This window comes from Macaca fascicularis, chromosome 7, assembly GCF_037993035.2.
Source record: "Macaca fascicularis isolate 582-1 chromosome 7, T2T-MFA8v1.1".
Taxonomy (NCBI): Eukaryota; Metazoa; Chordata; class Mammalia; order Primates; family Cercopithecidae; genus Macaca; species Macaca fascicularis.
The window spans coordinates 42336804-42359954 of NC_088381.1; the positions used below are offsets into that span (position 1 = coordinate 42336804).

The 23151-nt window shown below is 36.4% G+C and overlaps 1 protein-coding gene across 8 annotated transcripts in view; it reads right to left on the bottom strand.

The window, feature by feature from the left end:
- Window positions 1-23151, bottom strand: part of DENND4A (DENN domain containing 4A) — a 131875-nt gene that overhangs the window by 66010 nt on the left and 42714 nt on the right. For 4 of the 8 annotated variants that reach the window (XM_073996076.1, XM_065548069.2, XM_065548068.2 and 1 more), the window contains exons 1-6: window positions 11996-13175; window positions 10990-11228; window positions 7018-7084; window positions 5890-5948; window positions 3803-3947; window positions 3344-3519 (exon numbers count right to left, since the gene is read on the bottom strand). In XM_073996076.1, the coding sequence (XP_073852177.1) occupies window positions 3344-3519; window positions 3803-3947; window positions 5890-5948; window positions 7018-7084; window positions 10990-11228; window positions 11996-12088 (779 nt within the window). In that variant the 5' untranslated portion in view covers window positions 12089-13175. Of the gene's footprint in view, window positions 1-3343; window positions 3520-3802; window positions 3948-5889; window positions 5949-7017; window positions 7085-10989; window positions 11229-11995; window positions 13176-14965; window positions 15036-23151 lie in introns of those variants that run through there. The other 4 variants (XM_073996079.1, XM_073996078.1, XM_073996077.1 and 1 more) reach the window with 2 other exon arrangements.

The following is a 23151-nucleotide window of genomic DNA, read 5'->3' on the forward strand; positions in this document are numbered from 1 at the left end:
CACAAAGTATGGAGAATCACATGAGATAACTTAGGCTACATATGTAGCTTTACACTTAGTACATATATATTAATTTCTTTCCCTTTCTTCAGAAATTTCTTAATATTTAAAACATAGTCTGTATTATATATACTTAAGACAGACAGGGAAGGGAAAAAGAAACCAAAAATTCCACACTTGGGATTTGTTTTTCTTTCAAATTTCAGGCTGGGGCTTCAGAAATTCTAATTGAAGGAAAGTAGAAAGCTGTCAGTTTGCTAGTCTAGTCCTCCACCCGTTTGGAGGGTGATAATGTCAAGAATTCATGAGCACAAACAACTCATGTTTCTCTGATTCTTTAACTCATTAGTGATCAAAGCAGAAAGAAAAGAGTTCAGACCTCAGCAACCTGAAAGAAAGGAAAGAAAGAAAGAAAGAAAGAAAGAAAGAAAGAGTAAGTAGGAAGACTTCTTCTAATTTTTAAATTTTTTGTATAAATGGGGTCTCCTCTGGCCTCAAGTGATCCTCCTGCCTCAGCCTCCCAAAGTGTGGAGATTACAGGTATGAGTCATCACACTCAGATGAGAAAATTCTTTTAACAAATTAAGACACATTATAAGGGGGGAAATACAACTTATTACCATAATAAAAACAGTATACACTCTTACCACTGTTAATTTCAATTAAAAAATATTATATCATGTAACATTAAACTGGCAAGGAAAAGTTATATTACTTTAATATTTGAAAGTATTAAACAGTTCTGGTAAAGAATGAAATGTTGATGGTAAAGAACCATTGAATCTATTGATGCCATATGTAAAAGGGCTTTTATGCATAAAATATATTTCATATTTTCTTGGTTAGGCTTTCCATGAATAAAAACTTTTTGACAGTATGCATGCTTTATAAGAGAATATTCATTTTCTGCTAAACTTTTCTAATGGTTTAGGCACTTGAGGTTTTGACATATGACAAGACTGATAACTAATCTAAGGTTTCATAATTAAATCGAAAAGCTTTAGGCTGTCTCAACCCTTCGGGAGGCTGAGGCAGGCAGATCACCTGAGGCCAGGAGTTTGAGACCAGCCTGGCCAACACAGTGAAAACCCATCTCTACTAAGAATACAAAAATTAGCCAGGTGGCGTGCACCTGTAGTCCCAGCTACTTGAGAGGCTGAGGCAGAAGAATCACTTGAACCTGGGAGGAAGAGGTTGCAGTGAGCTGAAATCACGCCACTGCACTTGAGCCTGGGTGACAGAATGAGACATCATCTCAAAAAAATAAAAAATAAAATTTTTTTCAAAAAAAAAGCTTTAAGATAAAAAGCTCTTATTTAAAAATGGAGAAAAACTGGGTGTGGTGGCTCATGCCTGTAATCCCAATGCTTTGAGAGGCCAAGGGAGGAGGATACCCTGAGGTCAGGAGTTCCAAACCAGCTGGGACAACACTGCAAGACCCCTTCTCTACAAAAAAATTTAAAAAAATAATTAGCCAGGTATGGCCGGGCACGGTAGCTCACACCTATAATCCCAGCACGTTGGGAGGCTGAGGCAGGTGGATCACAAGGTCAGGAGATCAAGACCATCCTTGCTAACATGGTGAAACCCTGTCTCTACTAAAAATACAAAAAAATTAGCCAGGCGTGGTGGCGGATGCCTGTAGTCCCAGCTACTTGGGAGGCTGAGGCAGGAGAATGGTGTGAACCCAGGAGGCAGAGCTTGCAGTGAGCCGAGATTGTACCACTGCACTCAAGCCTGGGTGACAAAGCAAGACTCTGTCTCAAAAAAAAAAAAAAAAAATGTGGCCAGGCCTGGTGGTACACACCTGTAGTCCTAGCTACTTGGGAGGCTGAGGCAAGAGGATTGCTTGATCCCAGAAATTTGGCAGTGAGCTATGATCATGCTACTGCACTCCAGCCTGATTGACAGAGTGAGACCCCATTTCTTTAAAAAAAAGGAGAAAAACCTACTTCACATTTACATATTTAAGTGTAAAAGCTGTACCAGCTTTGGGGCTTTATTAGACTAAATCATAGTTATTATAAGCATGTCCTGTGGGTTCAATGTGGACAGTGCATCAATTTCCTCTTCCCTGAATAGATTAAGTATGGAAAATAAGGGACACAAAACAATGCAGAATTATAAAAAGGCTTTAAAAATAGTTCCAATAGCTATAACTTACATATAATTTCAATGCAAAGAGATGAAAACATAAAATCCTTGCATCCCTAGGGTGTAAAGATAATGAAATTATGTATAATTTTACAGTTATTTTAAAATGTTACAGCATTTATTTTACTATGATTTTTTTTTTTTTTTTTTGAGACGGAGTCTCCCTCTGTCGCCCAGGCCAGAGTGCAGTGGTGCAATCTCAGCTCACTGCAACCTCCGCCTCCTGGGTTCAAGCGATTCTCCTGCCTCAGTCTCCCGAGTAGCTGGGAATACAGGCACCTGCCACCATGTCCAGCTAATTTTTGTATTTTTAGTAGAGACATGGTTTCACCATGTTGGCCAGGCTGGTCTCGAACTCCTGACCTCAAGTGATCCGCTCGCCTTGGCTTCCCAAAGTGCTGGGATTACAGGCGTCAGCCACCATGCCCAGCCTATATGTAAGTATTCTAATAGTATTATAAAAGACTAGAAATAGGATTGAAATATTAAAGAATGGTGTTTTAATTCAATTTGTGATTTCACCTATACTCATATCATTAAAGGGAAATAAACTTTTTCTATTTCTAACCTCAATTTCCCTTTGGCTAAATTTCTTTTTCTTTTTCTTTCTTTTTTTTATTTTTTTGTGAGACGGAGTTTCACTGTTGTTGCCCAGGCTGGAGTGCAGTGGTATGATCTCAGCTCACCACAACCTCTGCCTCCCGGGTTCAAGCAATTCTCCTGCCTCAGCCTCCCAAGTAGCTGGGATTACAGGCATGCGCCATCACGCTCAGCTAATTTTGTATTTTTAGTAGAGATGGGGTTTCTCTTTGTTGGTCAGGCTGGTCTTGAACTCCTGACCTCAGGTGATCTGATCACCTCGGCCTCCCAAAGTGCTAGGAGTACAGGCGTGAGCCACTGCGCCCAGCTCCCTTTGGCTAAATTTCTAAGCAAGCCTAACATTAAAATGTTTCTTAAATATTGAAAGCCTGAGGATAAAATGTATAGTCTTTCCAATAAAACCTTTAATACTCTAAATCTACTCCATTGATGCATAATAAAGTCTGATTCAAAGATGGTGATTACCCCACATAACAAGGAATACAATATATCTTAAAAGAATCCTCGTTAACAATCATAAAATATACAGTTACATACATATGCTACAAAGTTGTAAAATATAGATGTAGAATCACTAAAATGTACTTACTGAGAAATAGTGTTGGTATCTACGTCAACACAACTGACATCTGGTGGAGGATCATAGAGATCAAAGTATCTTGAATCAATCCCTACTATGAATGGACATGGTGCACTCAAGACATCTGCTAAAGCCAGTGGGCAGAGAGGAACATACGGGCATGGCCAGTGGAAAGGGAAAATCATCTTGGATAAACAAAAGATAGGAGAGCATTTACCTTTTTGACACTTAAGCATAATTTATCAGCACACACAAAAAACTGTCTTTTAAGTATTACCTAAAGTCTAATGCCTGATAATGAATTAAATAATTGTAACTATAGTTAATGGTCAGGAAATCAAAACTGCTTTCAAAAAACACAAATTCATTACTCTCTGAATTTTAGTTAAGCATTAAAATGGCTTTAAGTTATATAAATAAACTAAATTTAAACTAAATTGACTGCCAATAAGAAACTGTGATACTCACAGAAACTAATGCTTCTGTCACACTAGTAAGCACGGATGGCCGTAGGGAATGGATAAGAATTTTATGTTCTGTTACTGCAAACACCAGTAGTGTCACAGCATTTTCAGGGCCTAAATTCTGGAGTAGTGTTGAAAACTTGCCACCACTGTCAATCCAAACAAAAATATATAATTATAAAATAATGATCCAAACACCTCATTATCTAAAACAATGGGCAAAAGTAGTTGATTAGAGTAGGATTTGTATTATATATGTTGATTAGGGTACAATTTGTATTATATATTCACCATTAAACATGATTGCTGCTATGATGCAGGGAAAACACTGCATCACAAACACACTATGAAAACAATGCAGTTCTGGGAGATTCCAAAATCATTCTTCTGTACTGTATTCAATATGGAAAACGAAAAGTCATCTGCTTCATTTCATGTAAAAAGATTTGTCATGTACATAATGTCCAAATAAAGAATGCAATTTATAAAAGGGATGCTTTGATTGAAAGCAAATCCTTAAATGGAAGTTTTTTGGACATGGTCTATCTTCCACTGTAATTATCAGAAAAACCATATGACTTACAGGCTCACTTCCCTTAAGGTAAATACACATTAAAACTTAATTTTATGAATAATCTTTACTACTGTAATGATAATAGTAATAGGAAATCAAGAGGTACAAAATAATGAGATATACATACAAAACAAGTTAATAATGAAAACAATAAACTTAGGCCTTCTATATAGTAACAAAATACCGAACTGACAAAGTAAATAGTTCAGTAAGCCAGCAAGTATTTTGTTTATATAATGCTAAACAACTAGTTTCACTGGAATAATCTTTTAAATAAAGCAAAACTAGTAACAAAAGCCTCTTGGTGAAACGAAAACATATGTCCACAAAAAAATTGGGGTAAGTTCATAGTAGCCAAAATGTGGAACTATCCCAAATGTCTATCAACTGATAAACAGATAAATAAAACATATATCCATACAATGAAATATTATTCAGCAATAAAAAGTACTGATGCATGAGGCAACATAGACAGACCTTGAAAACATTAAGTCAAAGAAGCCAGACTACATATTGTATGATTCCATTTATATGAAATGTCCAGTATAGACAGATCTACAGCAACGGAATGTAGATTAGTGGTTGACTAGGGCTGGAGAGGGGTATGTGTATGTTAGAGATGGGAGGAATTAAGGAAGTTAACTGCTGAAGGGTAAAGAGTTTCCTTCTAGGGTGATGAAAATGTTCTAAAATTTATTACAGTGATAGCTGCAGAACTCTGTGAATATAACTATTGAATCATACACTTTAATTGGGTGAATTATATGATATGTGAATTATAACTCAATAAAGCTGTTACCTAAAAAAGTCCTTTACGTAATTTAGAGTAACATACATAGTCTCAGTCATTGTTTCTAGTTTATTTTCAGCTCAAACAAAGGTTAAAACATTTGTCACTCTGCGCTGAGAGCTAGCGATGAAATAATCTGCAATTCTTACAAAATTAATGTCAAAGATGGCAGCTGCTCTCCCTTAGGTATCTGCTGTACAACTTAATCAAACTGTAACCATTTCTCTGATGAAAAAATTACACAGCTAATCAACTTTCAAGAAAGGATACTGTAGAGAAAACATACTTAATAATTTCTCTGAACTTTTAAGGTAAGAAAATACATTGTCCTATTCTACAATTTAGTAATTAGAACCACTTTTTTTTCTTTTGGAAATTAATTGCATTTTAAAAAGAAAAAATTAATTGCATTTGAATGTTCTTCAGAGGTTAAAGTTCAAATTAATTGTTCTCATCATCTACATATATAAATACACCCCACACACACACTTACACAATAGTAGGTACTTGATGATAATAGATACACAAAATACAAAACACTATTATAAAAATTTCCTTTCTTTCGTTAATAACTGCAACCCAAACATTAAGTAAAAGAAATTTATAGTAGTAGTAGTTCAGTGAGAAGTATTCCCATCAACATTTGAAATTTTAGCTAGGAAAAAGAAAATATTTGAATATTATGCTAGATTGAGAGAAAAATAAATAGAAATGAGGTTTTACTTGCCTTAGTGGAAGAGGTGAAGACACAGGCTGACTGAGAATTAGATTATCATGTGGTGATAACTGGAAGAAGATTTAAAATAAAGAATTTGAAACATAAAGATGAACTTTAAAACATCACTTTCTGTTAAAAATATTAGAATAATGATTATGCCCATGAAGTTTCACTATATCCATTTACCAGTATCAGAACAATTTATATCACTCACTAAGATCTTAAAAAACAGCTCCTGACCCCTTCCAACTACTAACTCTTCTTACTGTGAATCCTCTTTTCTTCTGTCCTCAATGGTTTCCCTGATGCCATTTTAACAAATTCACACTGAAAGACTAAATTATTCATTTAATACCAAAATACCAGGGTCAAAAAACCTATGGCCTACATGGCAAATCCATAGATTGCCTGTTTTTGTAAATAAAGTTTTACTGAAATATAGGCATGCTCATTCTTTACATATTACCTAGCTGCTCTTGTGCTGTAACAGCAGAGCTGAATAGTTGTGACAGAGATCAGATGATCAGTAAAGACTAAAATATTTACTGTATGACCAATAACCAAAAAAGTTTGTTAACTTCCACCATAAAACAATCTTTTGTGTGTTATTTAAACTGAATGTGCTATGTATTTTCTTACACTAAATACCAGGAAACAAGACAGAAATGACATGTGGATATTCAGACTGAATATAAAGTTCAAAATAATATTTTTTAGATATTTTATCTGTATCAATATAATAATGTAATTACTCTTATCTATGTTTTGAAATTTATGCAAACATAACTTTTCCTTATATCTATTCTAATACATTTAACTTATTATATGATTGCCAAAGGCACAAACTTTCAAATACCTACAACAAATTTAGGGGAAAAAAGTTCCTTTCTGTGTATTCAAAATGTCTACTTCAACCCACTTCTTTAATTCTTGAACGCTTTCTCTAAGAAAAGCAGGAGATGTCTGGGAGGAGTCAATAAAACATTAAGGGCCCAAACTACAATGGGGAATAGTATCTGGTTCTCTCTAAATCTCATTAGGTTTTTTTCCTCATTCAAAATTGTTATTCTTATGTTACATTTTGACAGAGCCAATAACAACTCATAGGTCCCCCAATCAAAAACATAAAAACCTCACCTGAACTAAAATCCGTGGTCTCTGAGGAGATGGAAAAGGAACTTTATGCATAAAATGAGAAATATGCCTTGAAAACAAACAAAAATGTAAGTGATTCCAAAGTGAATGCCATATGATATAAAGGTCAACATGTCTCCACAAGTCCAAGTTGAGTCAAAACCCTGTGTACCTATTATTTTGAAATCCCCAATACTATGAAAACAAGTGAACAATCAAAAATCATTCATCCCATTAAAGTTGCTTCTGCTTAAACCCAGTGACTTTTCACATTAATAGGTATTCACTTCAACAACATTTGTTATCACTGTCTTAAAAGTCTGTTTAACTTTTACCTAGATAATATGTGATATATCAGTGATGTGGAAATTACCCAAAAAGTAAATTCTTACATTTACAATATGCTTTTTAGTGAATTGCTCATATTTTATATACAACAAACACTTAAAGTGCTCCAGAAAAAAATGAAACCATTTAATAGCTTCTAAAAAATGAACAGTATTCTTTCTATTAACAATACGTTAAAAATTATATTAATGATTTTGTAGGGTTTTTTCCCCCAGAATAAGACAGATAAAAAGCTAGATCTATGGATTTTGTTTTTAACACTATGGAACAGAAAAAAAGCGACCACAGTGAAAAATCTTTCCTGGGGGAGAATAAGCTATTTTATTTCTGAATTATTTTTTAAATTTTTGTTCCAGTCTGAATGTTTGTATTTTTTTTTAAAACATTATTTCAAAATCATCTTGGTTTCAGAACAAAGAAAATTTCAACTAGATAGACAATACTAGAAATTTATTAATTTACAAATATGTTTTGCCTGTTTACTATATAAAAACACACCAACAGACATGATAGGATATGTATAAAAGGCATAAAGCCACCAATGTCTACCATTAAAGTACTCATAATCTAAACAAACATTAAGCGGGGAATGAATACCACAGCATATACATCTGCTTGAATTATGAAGTAGTTAGAACAGCAGAAAACAAAGTGTGATCCACAAACCCCTAAAGATATTCAAGATCCATTCAGGGAAGATCTGCAAGGTCACAACTATTTTTATAATAACAATATGATGTTGGCCAAGTGTGGTAATCCCAGCACTTTGAGGGGCTGAGGCGGGTGAACTGATTGAGCCTAGGAGTTTAAGACCAGCCTAGGCAACGTGGTGAAACACTGTCTCTACAAAAAATACAAAAATGAGCCAGGCATGGTGGCATGCGCCTGTAGTCCCAGCTACTTGGAGGGGCTGAGGTGGGAGGATGGCTTGAGCCCAGGAAGTCCGGGCTGCAGTGAGCCATGATCATGCCACTGCTCTCCAGCCTGGGCAACAGAGTGAGACGCTGCTTCATAAACAAAAACAGGCAAGGCGCGATGGTTCACACCTGTAATCTCAGCACTTTGGGAGGTCAAGGTGGGCAGATCACTTGAGGTCAGGAGTTTGAGACTAGCCTGGCCAACGTGGTAAAACCCTGTCTCTACCAAAAATACAAAAATTAGCCAGATGTGGTGGCGCATGTCTGTAATTCCAGCTACTCAGGAGACTGAGGCATGAGAATCACTTGAGCCCAACAGGCAGAGGTTGCAGTGAGCTGAGATCACATCACTGTACTCCAGCCTAGGTGACAGAACAAGACTCTGTGTCAAAAAACAAAAAGAAAAAGAAAAAAACGAGCAAACAAAAAATTATATGATGTCATTTGCTTTTTGCACAATGTTGACATTTGCACTGACAGTGCAAGAGCATTGTGGGTAAAACTGCTGGTGACTTACTATGAATCAAGGCAGTGGCACCAAAATGTACTAGTAGTTGCTATATTCTTTACTACTATACACTTGCAGTAAGAGTGTCAACATTAGCAGTAAATATTACTAATTGTATTAAGTTTTGGCTGTAGTGTACATTTTTAAAATTCTGTATGATGAAAGGGAAACTACACATAAAGAACTTCTGTTGTATACAGAAGTACAATGGTTGTCTTGATTTTGGAAATGCACTTGTACAACTAAGTTGTGAGTGAACTTGCTGGTTTTCTCCCACAGAGTGCAATTTTTGTTTGAAAGATGACTGACAGGCCAGGTGCGGTGGCTCACACCTGTAATCCCAGCACTCTGGGAGGCCAAGGCAGGTGTTTCACCTGAGGTCAGAAGTTCGAGACCAGCCTGAGCAACATGGCAAAACCCCATCTCTACCAAAAATACAAAATTAGACAGGTGTGGTGGCACACGCCTGTAATCCCAGCTACTGGCAGTATTTGCCAATAATTAAATACAAACTTTCAAGTGGAAATTAGAATTCTGCACCATGAGCCTGAAAGCTTCCTAATGCTCAAAAACTTTTCTAAGATAGGTGGTGATATTAACAAATGTGATTTTTTAATATTAATAACAACATGTGTCTACATTTGGAAGATGTGCTTAACTTGGCAAATCAGCATTTTCCAAATGACCAATGCACAATGCTACAAAATAATGCATAACTGGAAGTTCCCCCAAAGAGTCAAACAGACTGACAGATTTTTTTTTTTTTTTTTTTTTGGAGACAGAGTTTCGCTCTGTCGCCCAGGCTGGAGTGCAGTGGCATGATCTTGGCTCACTGCAACCTCTGCCTCCCGGGTTTAAGCAATTCTCCTTGCCTCAGCCTCCAGAGTAGATGGGACTACAGGCACCAGCAACCACGGTTGGTTTTTGTATTTCTTTTTTTTTAGTAGAGACAGGGTTTCACCATGTTGGCCAGGCTGGTCTTGAACTCCTGACCTCCTGTCTCAGCCTTCCAGAGTGTTGGGATTACAGGTGTGAGCCACCACACCTGGCCAGACCAATAGATTTTAATGTAACTGACAAAGTTCACTACTACAGTTTTAGATTGCAAATAACTTGTAAGAAACCAACATTTGTCAAGCTTGGTGCAGCGTCAAAAAAAAAGAATATCTAAAACTTTCTGAAAATATTATTCAAAATCCCTCCCTTTTCTATCTACATATCTGTGGGAGGCCAGGCTTTCTTTGTATATTTCAACCAAAACAACTACTGCAACAGATTGAATGCAGAACGATATATGGAAGCCCGGCTATGTTCAATTAAGCTAGACATTAGAGATTTGCAAAAATGTAAAACAATGCCCTTCTGCTCACTAAAGTTTTTTTAGTTTTGGAAAAGTTATTTTTCAAAAAAGACATTTATATTAACATGTAATGGGTTTGTTATCTTTAAAATAAATAGACCTGGCGATTCCATTACTGGGTATATTGCCAAAGAAAAAAAATGCATTCATCTAATTTTTCCTTTACATTCATTATATGTAAATATGGTAAGGAATTTTTTTTTTTTTTTTTTTTTTTGAGACAGAGTCTCCCTCTGTCACCCAGGCTGGAGTGCAGTGGCATGATCATGGCTTACTGCAATCTCCGTTTCCCAGGTTCAAGTGATTCTCATGCCTTGGCCTCCCAAGCAGCTGGGACTACAGGCATGGGCCATGTCCAACTAATTTCTGTAGTTTTGTAGAGACAGGGTTTTGCCATGTTGCTCAGGCTGGTCTTAAACTACTGGACTCAAGCAATCTGCCTGCCTTGGCTTCCCAAAGTGCTGAGATTATGGGTATGAGCTATTGCACCCAGCCCCAGTAAGAAACATTTTTAAAGGTTCATAATAAATTTAAAGTATATGTAAAACAAGAATTTAAAAATTAGTAAAAAATTTTCAGCATTTGTCCAGATTAGGATCTCTAAACTTTACAAGAGCATTAAAAAAAGAAACATTAATTTCATCTCATTGGAGACAAAATTATTTTAAATAACAAGACCACAAACACACAATGGAGAAATATTACCTGACTGAAATAAACCATTTTTTTCAAATAACTCTTGAGAAATCTAGTATCCATACAAAATTTACCCAGTTGCCAACACAAATTTTCCACATAATGGAAAGATCTGTCAAATGTTAAACCAAGAACACTTAACTTACTTCTCAATTGGAAGGACATGAGGCCCAGAGATGGAATAACGATACAGAAAAGTCAGAAACTTCCTGAATGCATCAAAAAAAGGCCAGTGAGAAAGAAGACAGATGCATTTGTTAGTATGAATTGTTTTGGAACTATCAGACTTCCCATCTGCTGATGTTAAACCCAAAAGAAGTCTCTGTTTTTCTGTGAGATTCTCCTCAGAGTATGGTTCATAAAACTGAATAGCAGCACCATAAACCTGCAAAACAAGTAATATATCCAGTAAATATACTTTGTATACTTTGTATCATATATCCAAATGACATCATCAGTTAAATATTTAATAAATGCTTGCTGTGAGCCAGGTGAGAGGCCAGGTATTAGGAACACAGTGATGAAGAGACACCCCTCCTGCTTTCTTGATGTATCTAAGAATTATATAGTGCTATTCTCATGTCTCCTTACTATTGAAAGAAAAGGTTATTTTGATTAAATTTATTTGTTTTATAAAGAGTGGAAGCAATTTTATCAATATTCTCTAGAAGAAAATGATTGAAAATTAATTATTTGGTAGAAAGTGAGATGAAAATTTAGATAAGGAAATACAAATTCCAGCGTTGGGCAATTCATTGAATTTCTCGGGACATCAATTTTCCTATCCATAAAATGAGGACGTTAGACTTGATAATTTCTAAGGTCCCTGCCAACTATCATGTCTATAATTCTAAACTGCATTATATATTTAATAATGTTACTTTCAAAGCTTCTTTATCACAGAAAGTGAACCAATGAAGGATCGTCATTTGATGATGAAAAAATGTTTCACTACAATCACAAAAAAGCATTTAGGTGGATGGGACTGAATAAAAATTCTCTTTTCCTGTCCCTGGATACAGTTATTTTAATCAAGTGGAAAAGTATGCATAATGCATTCAATTTAATCAGTTTTTCCCCTACTATTCTTTGCATTATAGAAAACTTGAAAATGTACAAGAAATTTGCAGATACAAATTGTCAAACACATACCTTTTCAGCTGAGGCTCCAGTTAAAACAAATGTAGAAAATACAGGGAGAGGGTATTTGCTATTTGATGGCCAACATTCAATGGTTGCACCCATTGGTAAACAAAATAGAGGAACGGATTCTGGTAGTGAGAATGACTCATAATCTTCTTGAGGATATCTACAAATTAGGCCTATAAAAACAACAATAAATATTAAGTCATCATCTCTTGAATTTAGGTACTTATTAGTTCAATGATGATAAAATGCTTTGTTATTTCACACATTTGGAATGCCAAAGCATGACATGTATGTAATGACAGTGAATACTTTGGTAGGATTCATAGAGATTTTAATCCTTGAACATTATAACTATTAACTAACTGCTTAATATTTATCAAGCTTCATCCATAAAGGCTATGTTAAAGCTAACAAGAAAAAGATATCCCACAGAAATGCACAAACATACTCCTAAAAATTCAGTTTGTGGCCACACTACCTTAGAAAGCATACTAAGTTTTTGAAATTTTCAATATGGTTTATTTTCATCTATCTACTTCATCAGCTCTCAATAACTTTCCCTCAGGGGTGCTTTTACACATTAAAATTCATATCCCATAGGAGTATATATTAACTTCTAGCACAAATACAGGAAAATTACTCATAAAAATAGAAGAGTCACATATTTACAATGTCTTAGCAATAGTACCAACTCAAGCTCAGCTTCTAAATAACACCAGATCATATGAAGATAGAGTTTTAAGTTGCCTATGATTTCACATTAGGAAAATGGTCCAGGCATCTTCCACTGAATACATTCCAGGAAGAACCTTGTACCTCATTTTGTGGAACTAGAAACAGAAAATAGGTTCCCTGGCCATAAAGCCCTTAAAGTCAAGTAGATATTATCACTAGACAGCTACAAAGACAAAAAGATAAACTGGGGGAATGTAAGTGGTTGTTGCTTCTGCCACTAATATCTCTGTGACTTTGGACAAACGACATACTACAGGAGTATGGTTTTCTCATCTATAAAATGAGATGAAGTAGATAAACTAAGGTCCAAGGCAGTTCTAAAATCATTTAATTACATGCTAGCCAGCAAGTAGGTCCCATGAGAATCTATAGTTAACTCTGTACTACTCTCTCAGGTCATGAGGTAATAAAGTCATAAAGTAAGTATAGAAATAGTGATGAAGGCTGGCTGGGCACAGTGGCTCACACCTGTAATCCTAGTACTTTGGGAGGCTGAGGCGGGCAGATTGCCTGAACTCAGGAGTTTGAGACCAGCCTGGGTAACACGGTGAAACCCTATCTCTACTAAAATACAAAAAATTAGCCAGGCATGGCGGCATGTGCCTGTAGTCCCAGCTACTTGGGATGAGGCAGTAGAATTGCTTGAACTAGGGAGGCAGAGGTTGCAGTGAGCCAAGATCATGCCATTGCACTCCAGCCTTTCAATGGTTGCATCCATTGGTAAACAAAATAGAGGAACGGATTCTGGTAGTGAGAATGACTCATAATCTTCTTGAGGATATCTACAAATTAGGCCTAGGGCAACAGAGTGAGACTTTGTCTCCAAAAAAAAAAAGAAAAGAAAAGAAAAGAAAAAGAAATACTGATGAAAGCCAGTACAGTGGCTCACGCCTGTAATCTCAGCACTTTGGGAGGCTGAAGTGGAAGGATCACTTGAGCCAAGGAGTTCAAGAGCAACCTGGGCAATACAGCAAGACTCCATCTCTACTAAAAAAAAAAAAAAAAAAAATTAGCGAGGCATGGCGGCACATGCCACCATGTACTCTCAGTAGTCTCAGCAACTTGGGAGGCTGGGAGGCTGATGTGGGAGGACTGCTTGAGCCCAGGAGTTCAAGGTTGCAGTGAGCTATGATCGCACCACTGCACTCTAGACTATGCAACAGAACAAAACCTTGTCTCAAAAAAATAAAAATAAAAAAAGGTGATAAATTGTAGATCCAAAAATATCAAAGGCCGGGTATGGTGGCCCTCACCCGTAATCCCATCATTTTGGGAGGCCGAGGCAAGAGGAGCGCTTAAACAGAGGAGTTTAAGACCAACCTGGGCAACATAAGCAAGATCCTGTCTCTACAAAAATTTAAAAAATTAGCCAGGCATGCGGGGATACGCCTATAGTCCAAGGTACTAGGGAGACTGAGGCAAGTGGATACCTTGAGCCCAACAGTCTGAGGTTGCAGTGAGCTACAATCATGCCACTGTACTCCAGCCTAGGCAACCGAATGAGACCCTGTCTCAAAAAAAAAAAAAAAAAAAAAAAATCAAATGTAAAAGAGAAACTTGAGTCTAGAACTCTAAACACAAGCATGTATACACATGTATATGTATATATGTATATATTTTTAAAGATGGGGTCTATGTTGCCCAGGCTGGTCTTGAACTCTTGGGCTCAAGCAATCCTCCTGCCTCAGCCTCCCAAAAAGCTGGAACTACAGGCACATGCCACCATGCCCTGCATAAAAGCAATTTTTAAAAGGCTGAATCTGTTCTCTTGTAAATAAGATCACTATGTTTGATATTTTGGGGTCTCTGAAAATTGGACATTTTGACTATGCATTATAAAACTTCAAATTGGTTTGTAATATTTTTCATTATTATGAAACATGATTTCATGTGAACTACAGCTCTTACTAAATTTAAGTATTAAAGAAATATTAATCTAAAATTAAAATACATTTTCCCATATTTCTGCTGATTTAAAAACTTAAAGATAATTGAGATATCCTTATTATTTATTTAAACCCAAGGCTTAAAATAAAAGCCCGCTTTATTTTAAAATTAATCTTTCATCAAGCATCCAATAAACATATGAGTGAAGACAAAAATGAGAATCAAAAGATACGGATTGTAGTCCCAGTTCTGATCCTAACACATCCTAGGCAGGTTTCTTTCTTTTCTTTAACCTTTCTGGGCCCTGTAATACACAGATATATGAAGTATTCCATGAAAAATTACACTTACCAGCTTTGTAAGATATAGTGTTCGTCTTTGCCACTGATTTTTTATAACACAAGTATACCGCTGATCCCCACTGGATTTAAAAAAAAAGACATATTTAATTTTTAAAAGGTAGGAACTTGATAAAAAGGAATCTTTGAGCTCTCTAGTATGCATTATCTAAGATGTAGTAACAAATTTCTCTCTGCTAGCTATTTTCAGTTGGCTGTTTTGTCAACATTTTATTGGGATCACTGTCCACTTTTCTTTCAGAAGTAAATTGTAACTTTTTTTTCCCTTGCAACAGCAATAACATGAAGAAAACTTGACTCTTTTAAACAAAGCTAAGCCACAACCATTTAGATTTTATTCTAAGTCCAAACTGTGGGTATAAATGATAAACTACGAAATATCAACTCAAGTGCATACCTTCGACTCCACAATCTGTTTCAGATATTGCTAGGTTTTTCTGCAACCCTTTATGCCTCAAGAGTTGTAATTTGTTAAATCCACTTCCTTATTTCCTACTTTCTCCAAAATTCATTTCCAAATCAGACTTTAATCACCACTCCTTAAAAGAATAACTTAACTTCCAATTTTTTTTTTTAACGGAGTCTCGCGCTGTCACTCAGGCTGGAGTACAGTGGTGCGATCTTGGCTCACTGCAACCTCCACCTCCTGGATTCAAGTGATTCTCATGCCTCAGCCTCCCAAGTAGCTGGGATTACAGGCACGTGCCACCATGACTGGCTGATTTTTTTTTTTTTTTTTTTGAGATGGATCGCAGTGGTGCAATCTCGGCTCACTGCTACATCCGTCTCCCTGGTTCAAGTTATTCTCCTGCCTCAGCCTCCAGGAGTAGCTAGGATTACAGGAGTGCACCACCATGCCCAGCTAATTTTTGTATTTTTAGTAGAGACAGGGTTTCACCATGTTGGCCATCGTGTTGGCCAGGCTGGTCTCGAACTCCTGATCTCGGGTAATCCGTCCACTTCGGCTTCCCAAAGTGTTGGGATTACAGGTGTGAGCCACCATGCCCAGCCTCTTTTTATTCTTATTTATCATTACATGCTATATTTGCTTGTTAATGTCTTTTGACTTGAATATATGCTCAATGAGGGTAGGGATTTTGTTTTCTTCACCACTATATTCCCACAGGCTCACACATAGTAGTTCAGTAAGTATTATAAATAACTATATACATAATTTATTTAAAAGTTTTAAAATAAGGGTAAAATAGTTTTATGAAACATATTCTTTACACAATCCATGCAAATGAAGAAGTGTAATGTCACTGATAATTAAAAGTATATAATAAAAATTTTTATTATTACTATTTAATGTGATTTGTACAACTCTACCCCTACTACCCTGGATTGCAATAATCTCCCAAACGGTCTTCCTCCTTCCACCTTTGCTTCCCGCCACAGTCTATCACTACATAAATGAGTGATCTTTTTAAATCAAATGTCAGAGCATGTCACTGTTCTGTTCAAAATCTCAGTCTCTCTCAGAATAAAAGCCAAAGTCCTTACAATCACCTAAAGGCCCTGATCATCTACCCCCAATTCCAATCTCTTTATTCTCCTCATAATTTATTCTGCTTTAAGACACACCATTGTCCTTATTGTTCCCAAAACATGCCAGGAATGCTCCCTCCTTGAGGCCCTTTGCACAGACTGTTCCCTATATTTCAAACATTCTTTGCCTGTGATATCTGAATGATTAACTACCTGCCTTCCAGTATTACTTTCAAATAAGGGCTTCCCTGACCACTCAATTTAAAACTGCAAGTCATTTCCCACTACTCCCAATCCCCTTTTATGCTACTGTAGGTTTTCTTTTTCACTACAGTACTTACCACTTTCTAACATACTATACTTTAAAAGTTATTTGTTTAAAATTTATTATCATCTATTTTCATCCACTCTGATAAGTTCTATATTCTGTTATCATTAATACCTAAAACAGTGCCTGGTGCATTATAGGTGCTGCATAAAGTATTTGCTGAATGAACTAATCTTGGAGCAGAGGTTTCTAGGTAGAAGGAATGTCAAGAGGAAAGGCCCTGATACGGAAGTATGCCCATCATGACCTAAGAGCTAAAGAGGCAATGACAGTAGAGAAGAGTAAATGAGCTACTGATGGGAGATAAGGAAGCCAGATCATATGGGTCCTTTTAGGCTGTTTTAAGGATTTTGGCTTTAATTACTCTTGGAGATAGTGAAAGCCACTGGAGAGTTTTGAGCAGAAGACAGGCATTATTTGATTTACAGTCAAAAGGTCACTCTGAGTACTATGTTGAGAAGTGGGGGTAGGAGACAAGGAAGAAAGCAAGTACTCATAATTATTTTGGATCAGTAATCCAGGCAAAAATCATGAGAGTTTGAATATGGGTAGCAACAGTGGGAATGATGAAAAGAGGTCAGATTCTGGGCATATTCTGAAAATAGAGACAAAAAAAAATACCCTATTTGATTATATGATGTACAGTATAAGAGTCAAAGACGATGCCAATGCCCGAGTAAAAGAAAGGAAGAAGCTCAATTGAGATGGAGAAGACTGTGGATAAAGCAGATTTGGGGTGAAGATAAGGGGTTCAGTTCTAGACATGTTAAGTTTGAAACATCTATTAGACATCCAAGTGAAGAACTAAATAGAGCTAAGGTGAGTGGTCTGAAATGGACACACAAACTTGAGAGATGTCACCACTTGAGGTATAGGTAATGAGAGATACATTTACGTGGCACACTTCCTCACCTTGTGGGGAGTAAACTCAAATATCACCTTATCAGAGAGTCTTCCTTTCACCATTTTACATACAATAACAAGGCTCCCTCCACCCTGCCTAGTTCTCCCTATCACCCCTCTCTTGCATTTTTTTTCCTCCTTAGCATGTATCACCATTTGGCATATTATATATTTTCTTAACTATTATCTGAATATAACAAAGTTTACTTACATAAGACTAAGTAAACATTAATGGGTAGCTCTGAGAGACTCAAAGTATAAGCTTTTAGTGTCTGAACTTTGTATCTATTTTGGATGTACAGAAGCCTTTTTGTTGGCTTGTTTCTTGTGTAATCCTTTCAAGAATGAAATAAGAATTGTACTTACTAGAGTTATTTCTGAATAAAAAATGCATTATATACCTGTCAAAGGCCAGGTGACAAGTAGATACTTAAAGGTCAGGACTAAAACTTTGGAAAAATCATCAGTATTACAGAAAATACAGACAAGTTACATAAGTATTTTCATGTAAGAAGCCAAGTGTCTGAATATAAATTATTTTCCAACTTTGGTTTCTCTGATATTTAGTTCACACTCACTTAATAAAGTTCTCATTTATACATACTTAAAAATCTGATGAATAACAATCAGAGAAGATATCATAAATTGCATTATACAATCACTTAAAAATATTTTATCATGAAATGACAATCTGCTGAGTATTCAAAAACCTAACAAATCTTTGCTTTTCAACTTTAAGTATCTGTCAGCCTTCCAAATGATGAATAGCTAATAGCAAAATGTGGTCAAACTAAAGTGAAAGAGAACAATACTAAAATATCTCTCTTATTTAAAACACACAACACACACAAAATAGTATGTTTGGCTATCTGTAAATATCTTACTAAAAAACAAAAACCCTTAATCTTTTATTTTAATATAGTTTAATGAATTATGTTGAGATTGTAGCCTTGGGAAATTTTCTCTTGATGGAAAAATATTAAAGCATTTATAAAAATAAAATCCCAACACAGCAACGAACATAAGCAACATTTAACACATTAATCTACTGGAAAAATATTTTTTAAGTCACATGAATATGTAAAAGTCAAGTAGATATTATGAATATAGGCAAACAAATTTTGGTTTATCAAATGGGTAAAAAAAATTTATAAAAATGGGTTCTCTATTGGAAAGTCCCAACTCTACTTCCCAATAAATCCAATTTGAAAAGATAGCAAGAAAATTTCAATAATAACTTTGGTGACAACAAAAAGAGAACTATATGACCATTTGGATATAGTAGAAACCAGAGGGAATATTCTAAAATGAAAAACAAGGAATTAAAAATACAGTATAAGTTACGGGGCTCTGTAGGAAAGAGAACCACGGATATTAAAATTAAGAGCGGGGCCAGGCATGGTGGCTCATGCCTGTAATTTCAGCACTGTGGAAGGCCGAGGTGGGTGGATCACCCGAGGTCTGGTGTTTGAGGCTGGCCTGGCCAACATGGTAAAACCCCGTCTCTACTAAAAAAAAAAAAAAAAAATACAAAAATTAGCCGCGTGCGGTGGCAGGCACCCTTAATCCCAGCTACTCAGGAGGCTGAGGCAGGAGAATCCCTTGAACCTGGGAGGCGGAGGTTGAGGTGTGCAGAGATCATACCATTGCACTCCAGCCTGGGTGACAAGAGTGAAACTCCGTCTCAAAAAAAAAAAAGAAATAAAGAAAATAATTAAAAGCATTTTCCAAATTTTTTTACACACAAGGTTCAGGGTGAAAAAGAAAAAGGAGTCATTGTTCTAAAACTACTTTAAACTCTCTACCAATAAGTATCCACATTGTAGTTTGCCACAGCAAAAACATACTTTCAAATTCCTCCTCTTTCCCACAGAATTAGGTACATGATTTAATCACTTGCTTTGTTAACAGTTCTACTTTTTTTCTTTTTCTTTTCTTTTTTTTTTTTGAGACAGAGTCTCGTTCTGTCACCCAGACTGGAGTGCAGTGGTATGATCTCGGCTCACTGCAACCTCTGCCTCCCAGGTTCAAGCAATTCTCCTGCCTCAGCCTCCCAAGTATCTGGGATTACAGGCATGCACGCTGAGGCCTGGCTAATTTTTGTATTTTAGTAGACAGGGTTTCAGCATGCTGGTCAGGCTGGTCACAAACTCCTCACCTCAAGTGATCCAACTGCCTCAAGTCTCCCAAAGTGTTGGGATTACACGTCATAGCGCCCAGCTCAATTCTACTTTTCTAAGTAAACTCACTAAATCAAATGCTGACATTCTTGGACAGTTGTAAAACAAGAGCCATGTGGAAAGAGTATTTAAAAAACACCCGTAAGGAGACTCGGCCAGGTGCAATGGCTCACACTTGTAATTCCAGCACTTTGGAAGACTGAGGCAGGCAGATCACTTGAGGTTAGGAGTTCAAGACCAGCCTGGCCAATATGGTAAAACCCTGTCTCCACTAAAAACAAAAACAAAAAAAACAACAAAAAACAAAAATTGGCCGGGCGTGGGGGTGCACGCCTGTAATCCCAGCTACTCGGGAGGCTGGGATAGGAGGATCACTTGAACCCAGGAGGCTGAGGTTGCAGGAAGCTGAGATCATGCCACTGCACTCCATCCTGGGTGACACAGTGAGACTTTGTCTAAAACAAAACAAAAAAAACTCTTAACGAGAGTCAAAAACTAAGGAGATAGTACCACATTTGCCAAAAATTAGTTATGTGTTTTAAAGCCAGTCAAGCAAGCTACCTGGACTAAATATTCTTATTCATAAATTTCTGCAATTTTAGATCATATGATCACTCTAAGTTCTCATCCAGCTCTAAAATACTGTAATTAGGTTCTAATATCAAATCAAAGTCCAAATCATTTAAGGCTATGGTCCAAGGTTTAAAACAAAGTAATTTTCGAAAACTCTTTCCTTAAGCTTAACATGGACTAAACCAGATGCTATTATCATCCTCATTTTACAATCATGAAACAGGCACAGAGAGGGTAAGTTACTTGTCCTAGGTCACACAGTCAGTAAGGGTCAGAGATAGGATATAGACCCAGACACTCTAGAACCAGAGTCTGTGCTCTGAATTACTAATCTACACTGATTTTAATCACTATGAAATACAGAATACAGATATCCTTTGCTATCTTATCGAGAGGGTTAAAACCAAATTCAGGGTCCCAAAATTTGTACTGTATCCAGCCACATATCAATACACCCCAGTTTTTCCTCTTTTTGCTTTATCTTAACCCTCAGTACCTCATGTTGCTATATTAAGAGAGGGAAAAAAAGTTTTAAAAGTCTACTTCCTGGCCGGGCATGGTGGCTCATACCTGCAATCCCAGCACTTTGGGAGGCTCAGGTGGGCGGATCACAAGGTCAGGAGTTCAAGACCAGCCTGACCAACATGGCAAAACCCCATCTCTACTAAAAATACAAAAATTAGTCGGGCATGGTGGCGTGTGCCTGTAATCCCAGCTACTCAGGAGGCTGAGGCAAGAGAATTGCTTGAACCTGGGAGGTGAAGGTTGCTGTGAGCCGAGATGGCGCCACTGCACTCCAGCCCGGGTGACAGAGCGATACTCTGTCTCAAAAAAAAAAAAAAAAAAGTCTGCTTCCCTATACTTCAGAAAAAGGAACATGAATTTTTAAAAAGTCAACTTCCATAAAAACTTAATACATGCTGAAATGTGTATAAAATCTTTAGATCTTAGCAAAGTCTTAATTTACATAATTATAATAGGACACTGTAAATATCTGCTCTAACATCTTTAAGAAATTAACTTTAGACAAAAATAAAAAAAAGAAACAAAATCCACACCATAAGACAGGGTGAGAAAAAATGAAATAAAATAAAAAGAAATTAGATTTAAAGCTAAGCAAAGTAACTTATGCCTGCAATCCTAGTGCTCTGGGAGGCCAAAGAGGGAGGATTGCTTGAGGCCAGGAGCTCAAGATCAGTCTGGGCAATACAATAAGACCCAGTATCTACAAAAAAATTTGAAAATTAGTCGAGCATGGTGGTGCATGCCTGTAGTCCCAGTTATTTGGGAGGGTGAAGTAGGAGAATCATGTTAGCCCAAGAGTTTGAGGCTACAGAGAGCTATGATCACGCTACTGCTGTACTCCAACCTGGGTGACAGAGCAAGATCCTGTCTCTTAAAAAAAAAAAATAAAAAAAAAAAACAAAGAAAAAGAAAGAAAGAAATTAAATTTAAAATTTTGTGATTAAAAACCCAATTGTTGGCCAGGCACAGGGGCTCATGTCTGTAATTCCAGTACTTTGGGAGACTGAAGTAAGAGGATTGCTGGAGCTCAGGAGTTTGAGACGAGCCTGGCGTATGTAGGGAAACCCCAACTCTACAAAAAAATTAAAAATCAGCCGGATATGGTGGTGCACACCTGTAGTTGATCCATCGAGCTACTCGAGAGGCTAAGGTGGGAGGATCACTTGAGCCCAAGAGGTCGAGGCTGCAATGAGCCATAAGCAGGCCACTATACTCCAGCCTGGGCAATAGAACAAGACCCTGTCTCTAAAAAAAACAAAAGAAAAACCCAATTGTTTCTTCAGAGCAGCTGCAGTAGAAAAAAAGAAAAAAAAGACCCAATTGTTGACAAAGTTATGAAAAACAAAACAAAACAAAACAATATTCTCACACTTTATTGGTAGGAATTTTAATTGGTTAAACCCTTCTGGATAAAATCTTAATAGTAAATATATGCTTTGATCCAGAAATTCCAGGACAAACCATAAGGAAATAATTAACGCAGTACAGTGCTCAGGAGTTTGGTTCTGGAGTTCTGCAGCCTGAATTTGAACCTTGCTTTAACTACTAATTGAAGGTATGACCATGGGAAAGTAACCAGTAACCACCTCTTTAACTCTCAAATTTTCTTCTTTGTAAAATGGGGAGAAAATACCTATTCAGGGTGGTTATGTGGAACTGAATTATTGAATATGAACTACTTAGAACAGTGTATAGCACAGAAGAGCTAAATAAATGTAACTTGTTTTATAGAAGATTTGGTTATAAGTATGTTCATAACAGCTTGCTTGTAACATTTTAAAAAATCAGAATCTAAAGGTCTTTACAAAAGAGGATAATAAATACATTGTGGCACATCCATTTAATACAATAATATTTAGCCATTCAATAATGTATTTAATACACTGATATTAAGTATATTTAATATTTAATAAATATATTAAAATATTAACCTCCACAATAAGCAAATGCAAATTAAAATTAGAACAATTTTGTATTATATAGTCAATAATTAAAAAGTCAATAACCAATAACAACCAATGTTGGTGAGGTGTGGGAACCTAGGAAATAGCATTCTCATAAACTATGGCTGCTGGGAGTAAAAACTGCCACAGCGTTTTCAGAACAATATTTCAACACTTTCAAAATGGTCAGCATACTCATGGACCCATCAGTTCCACTTACAATTATTTATTCTTCCAG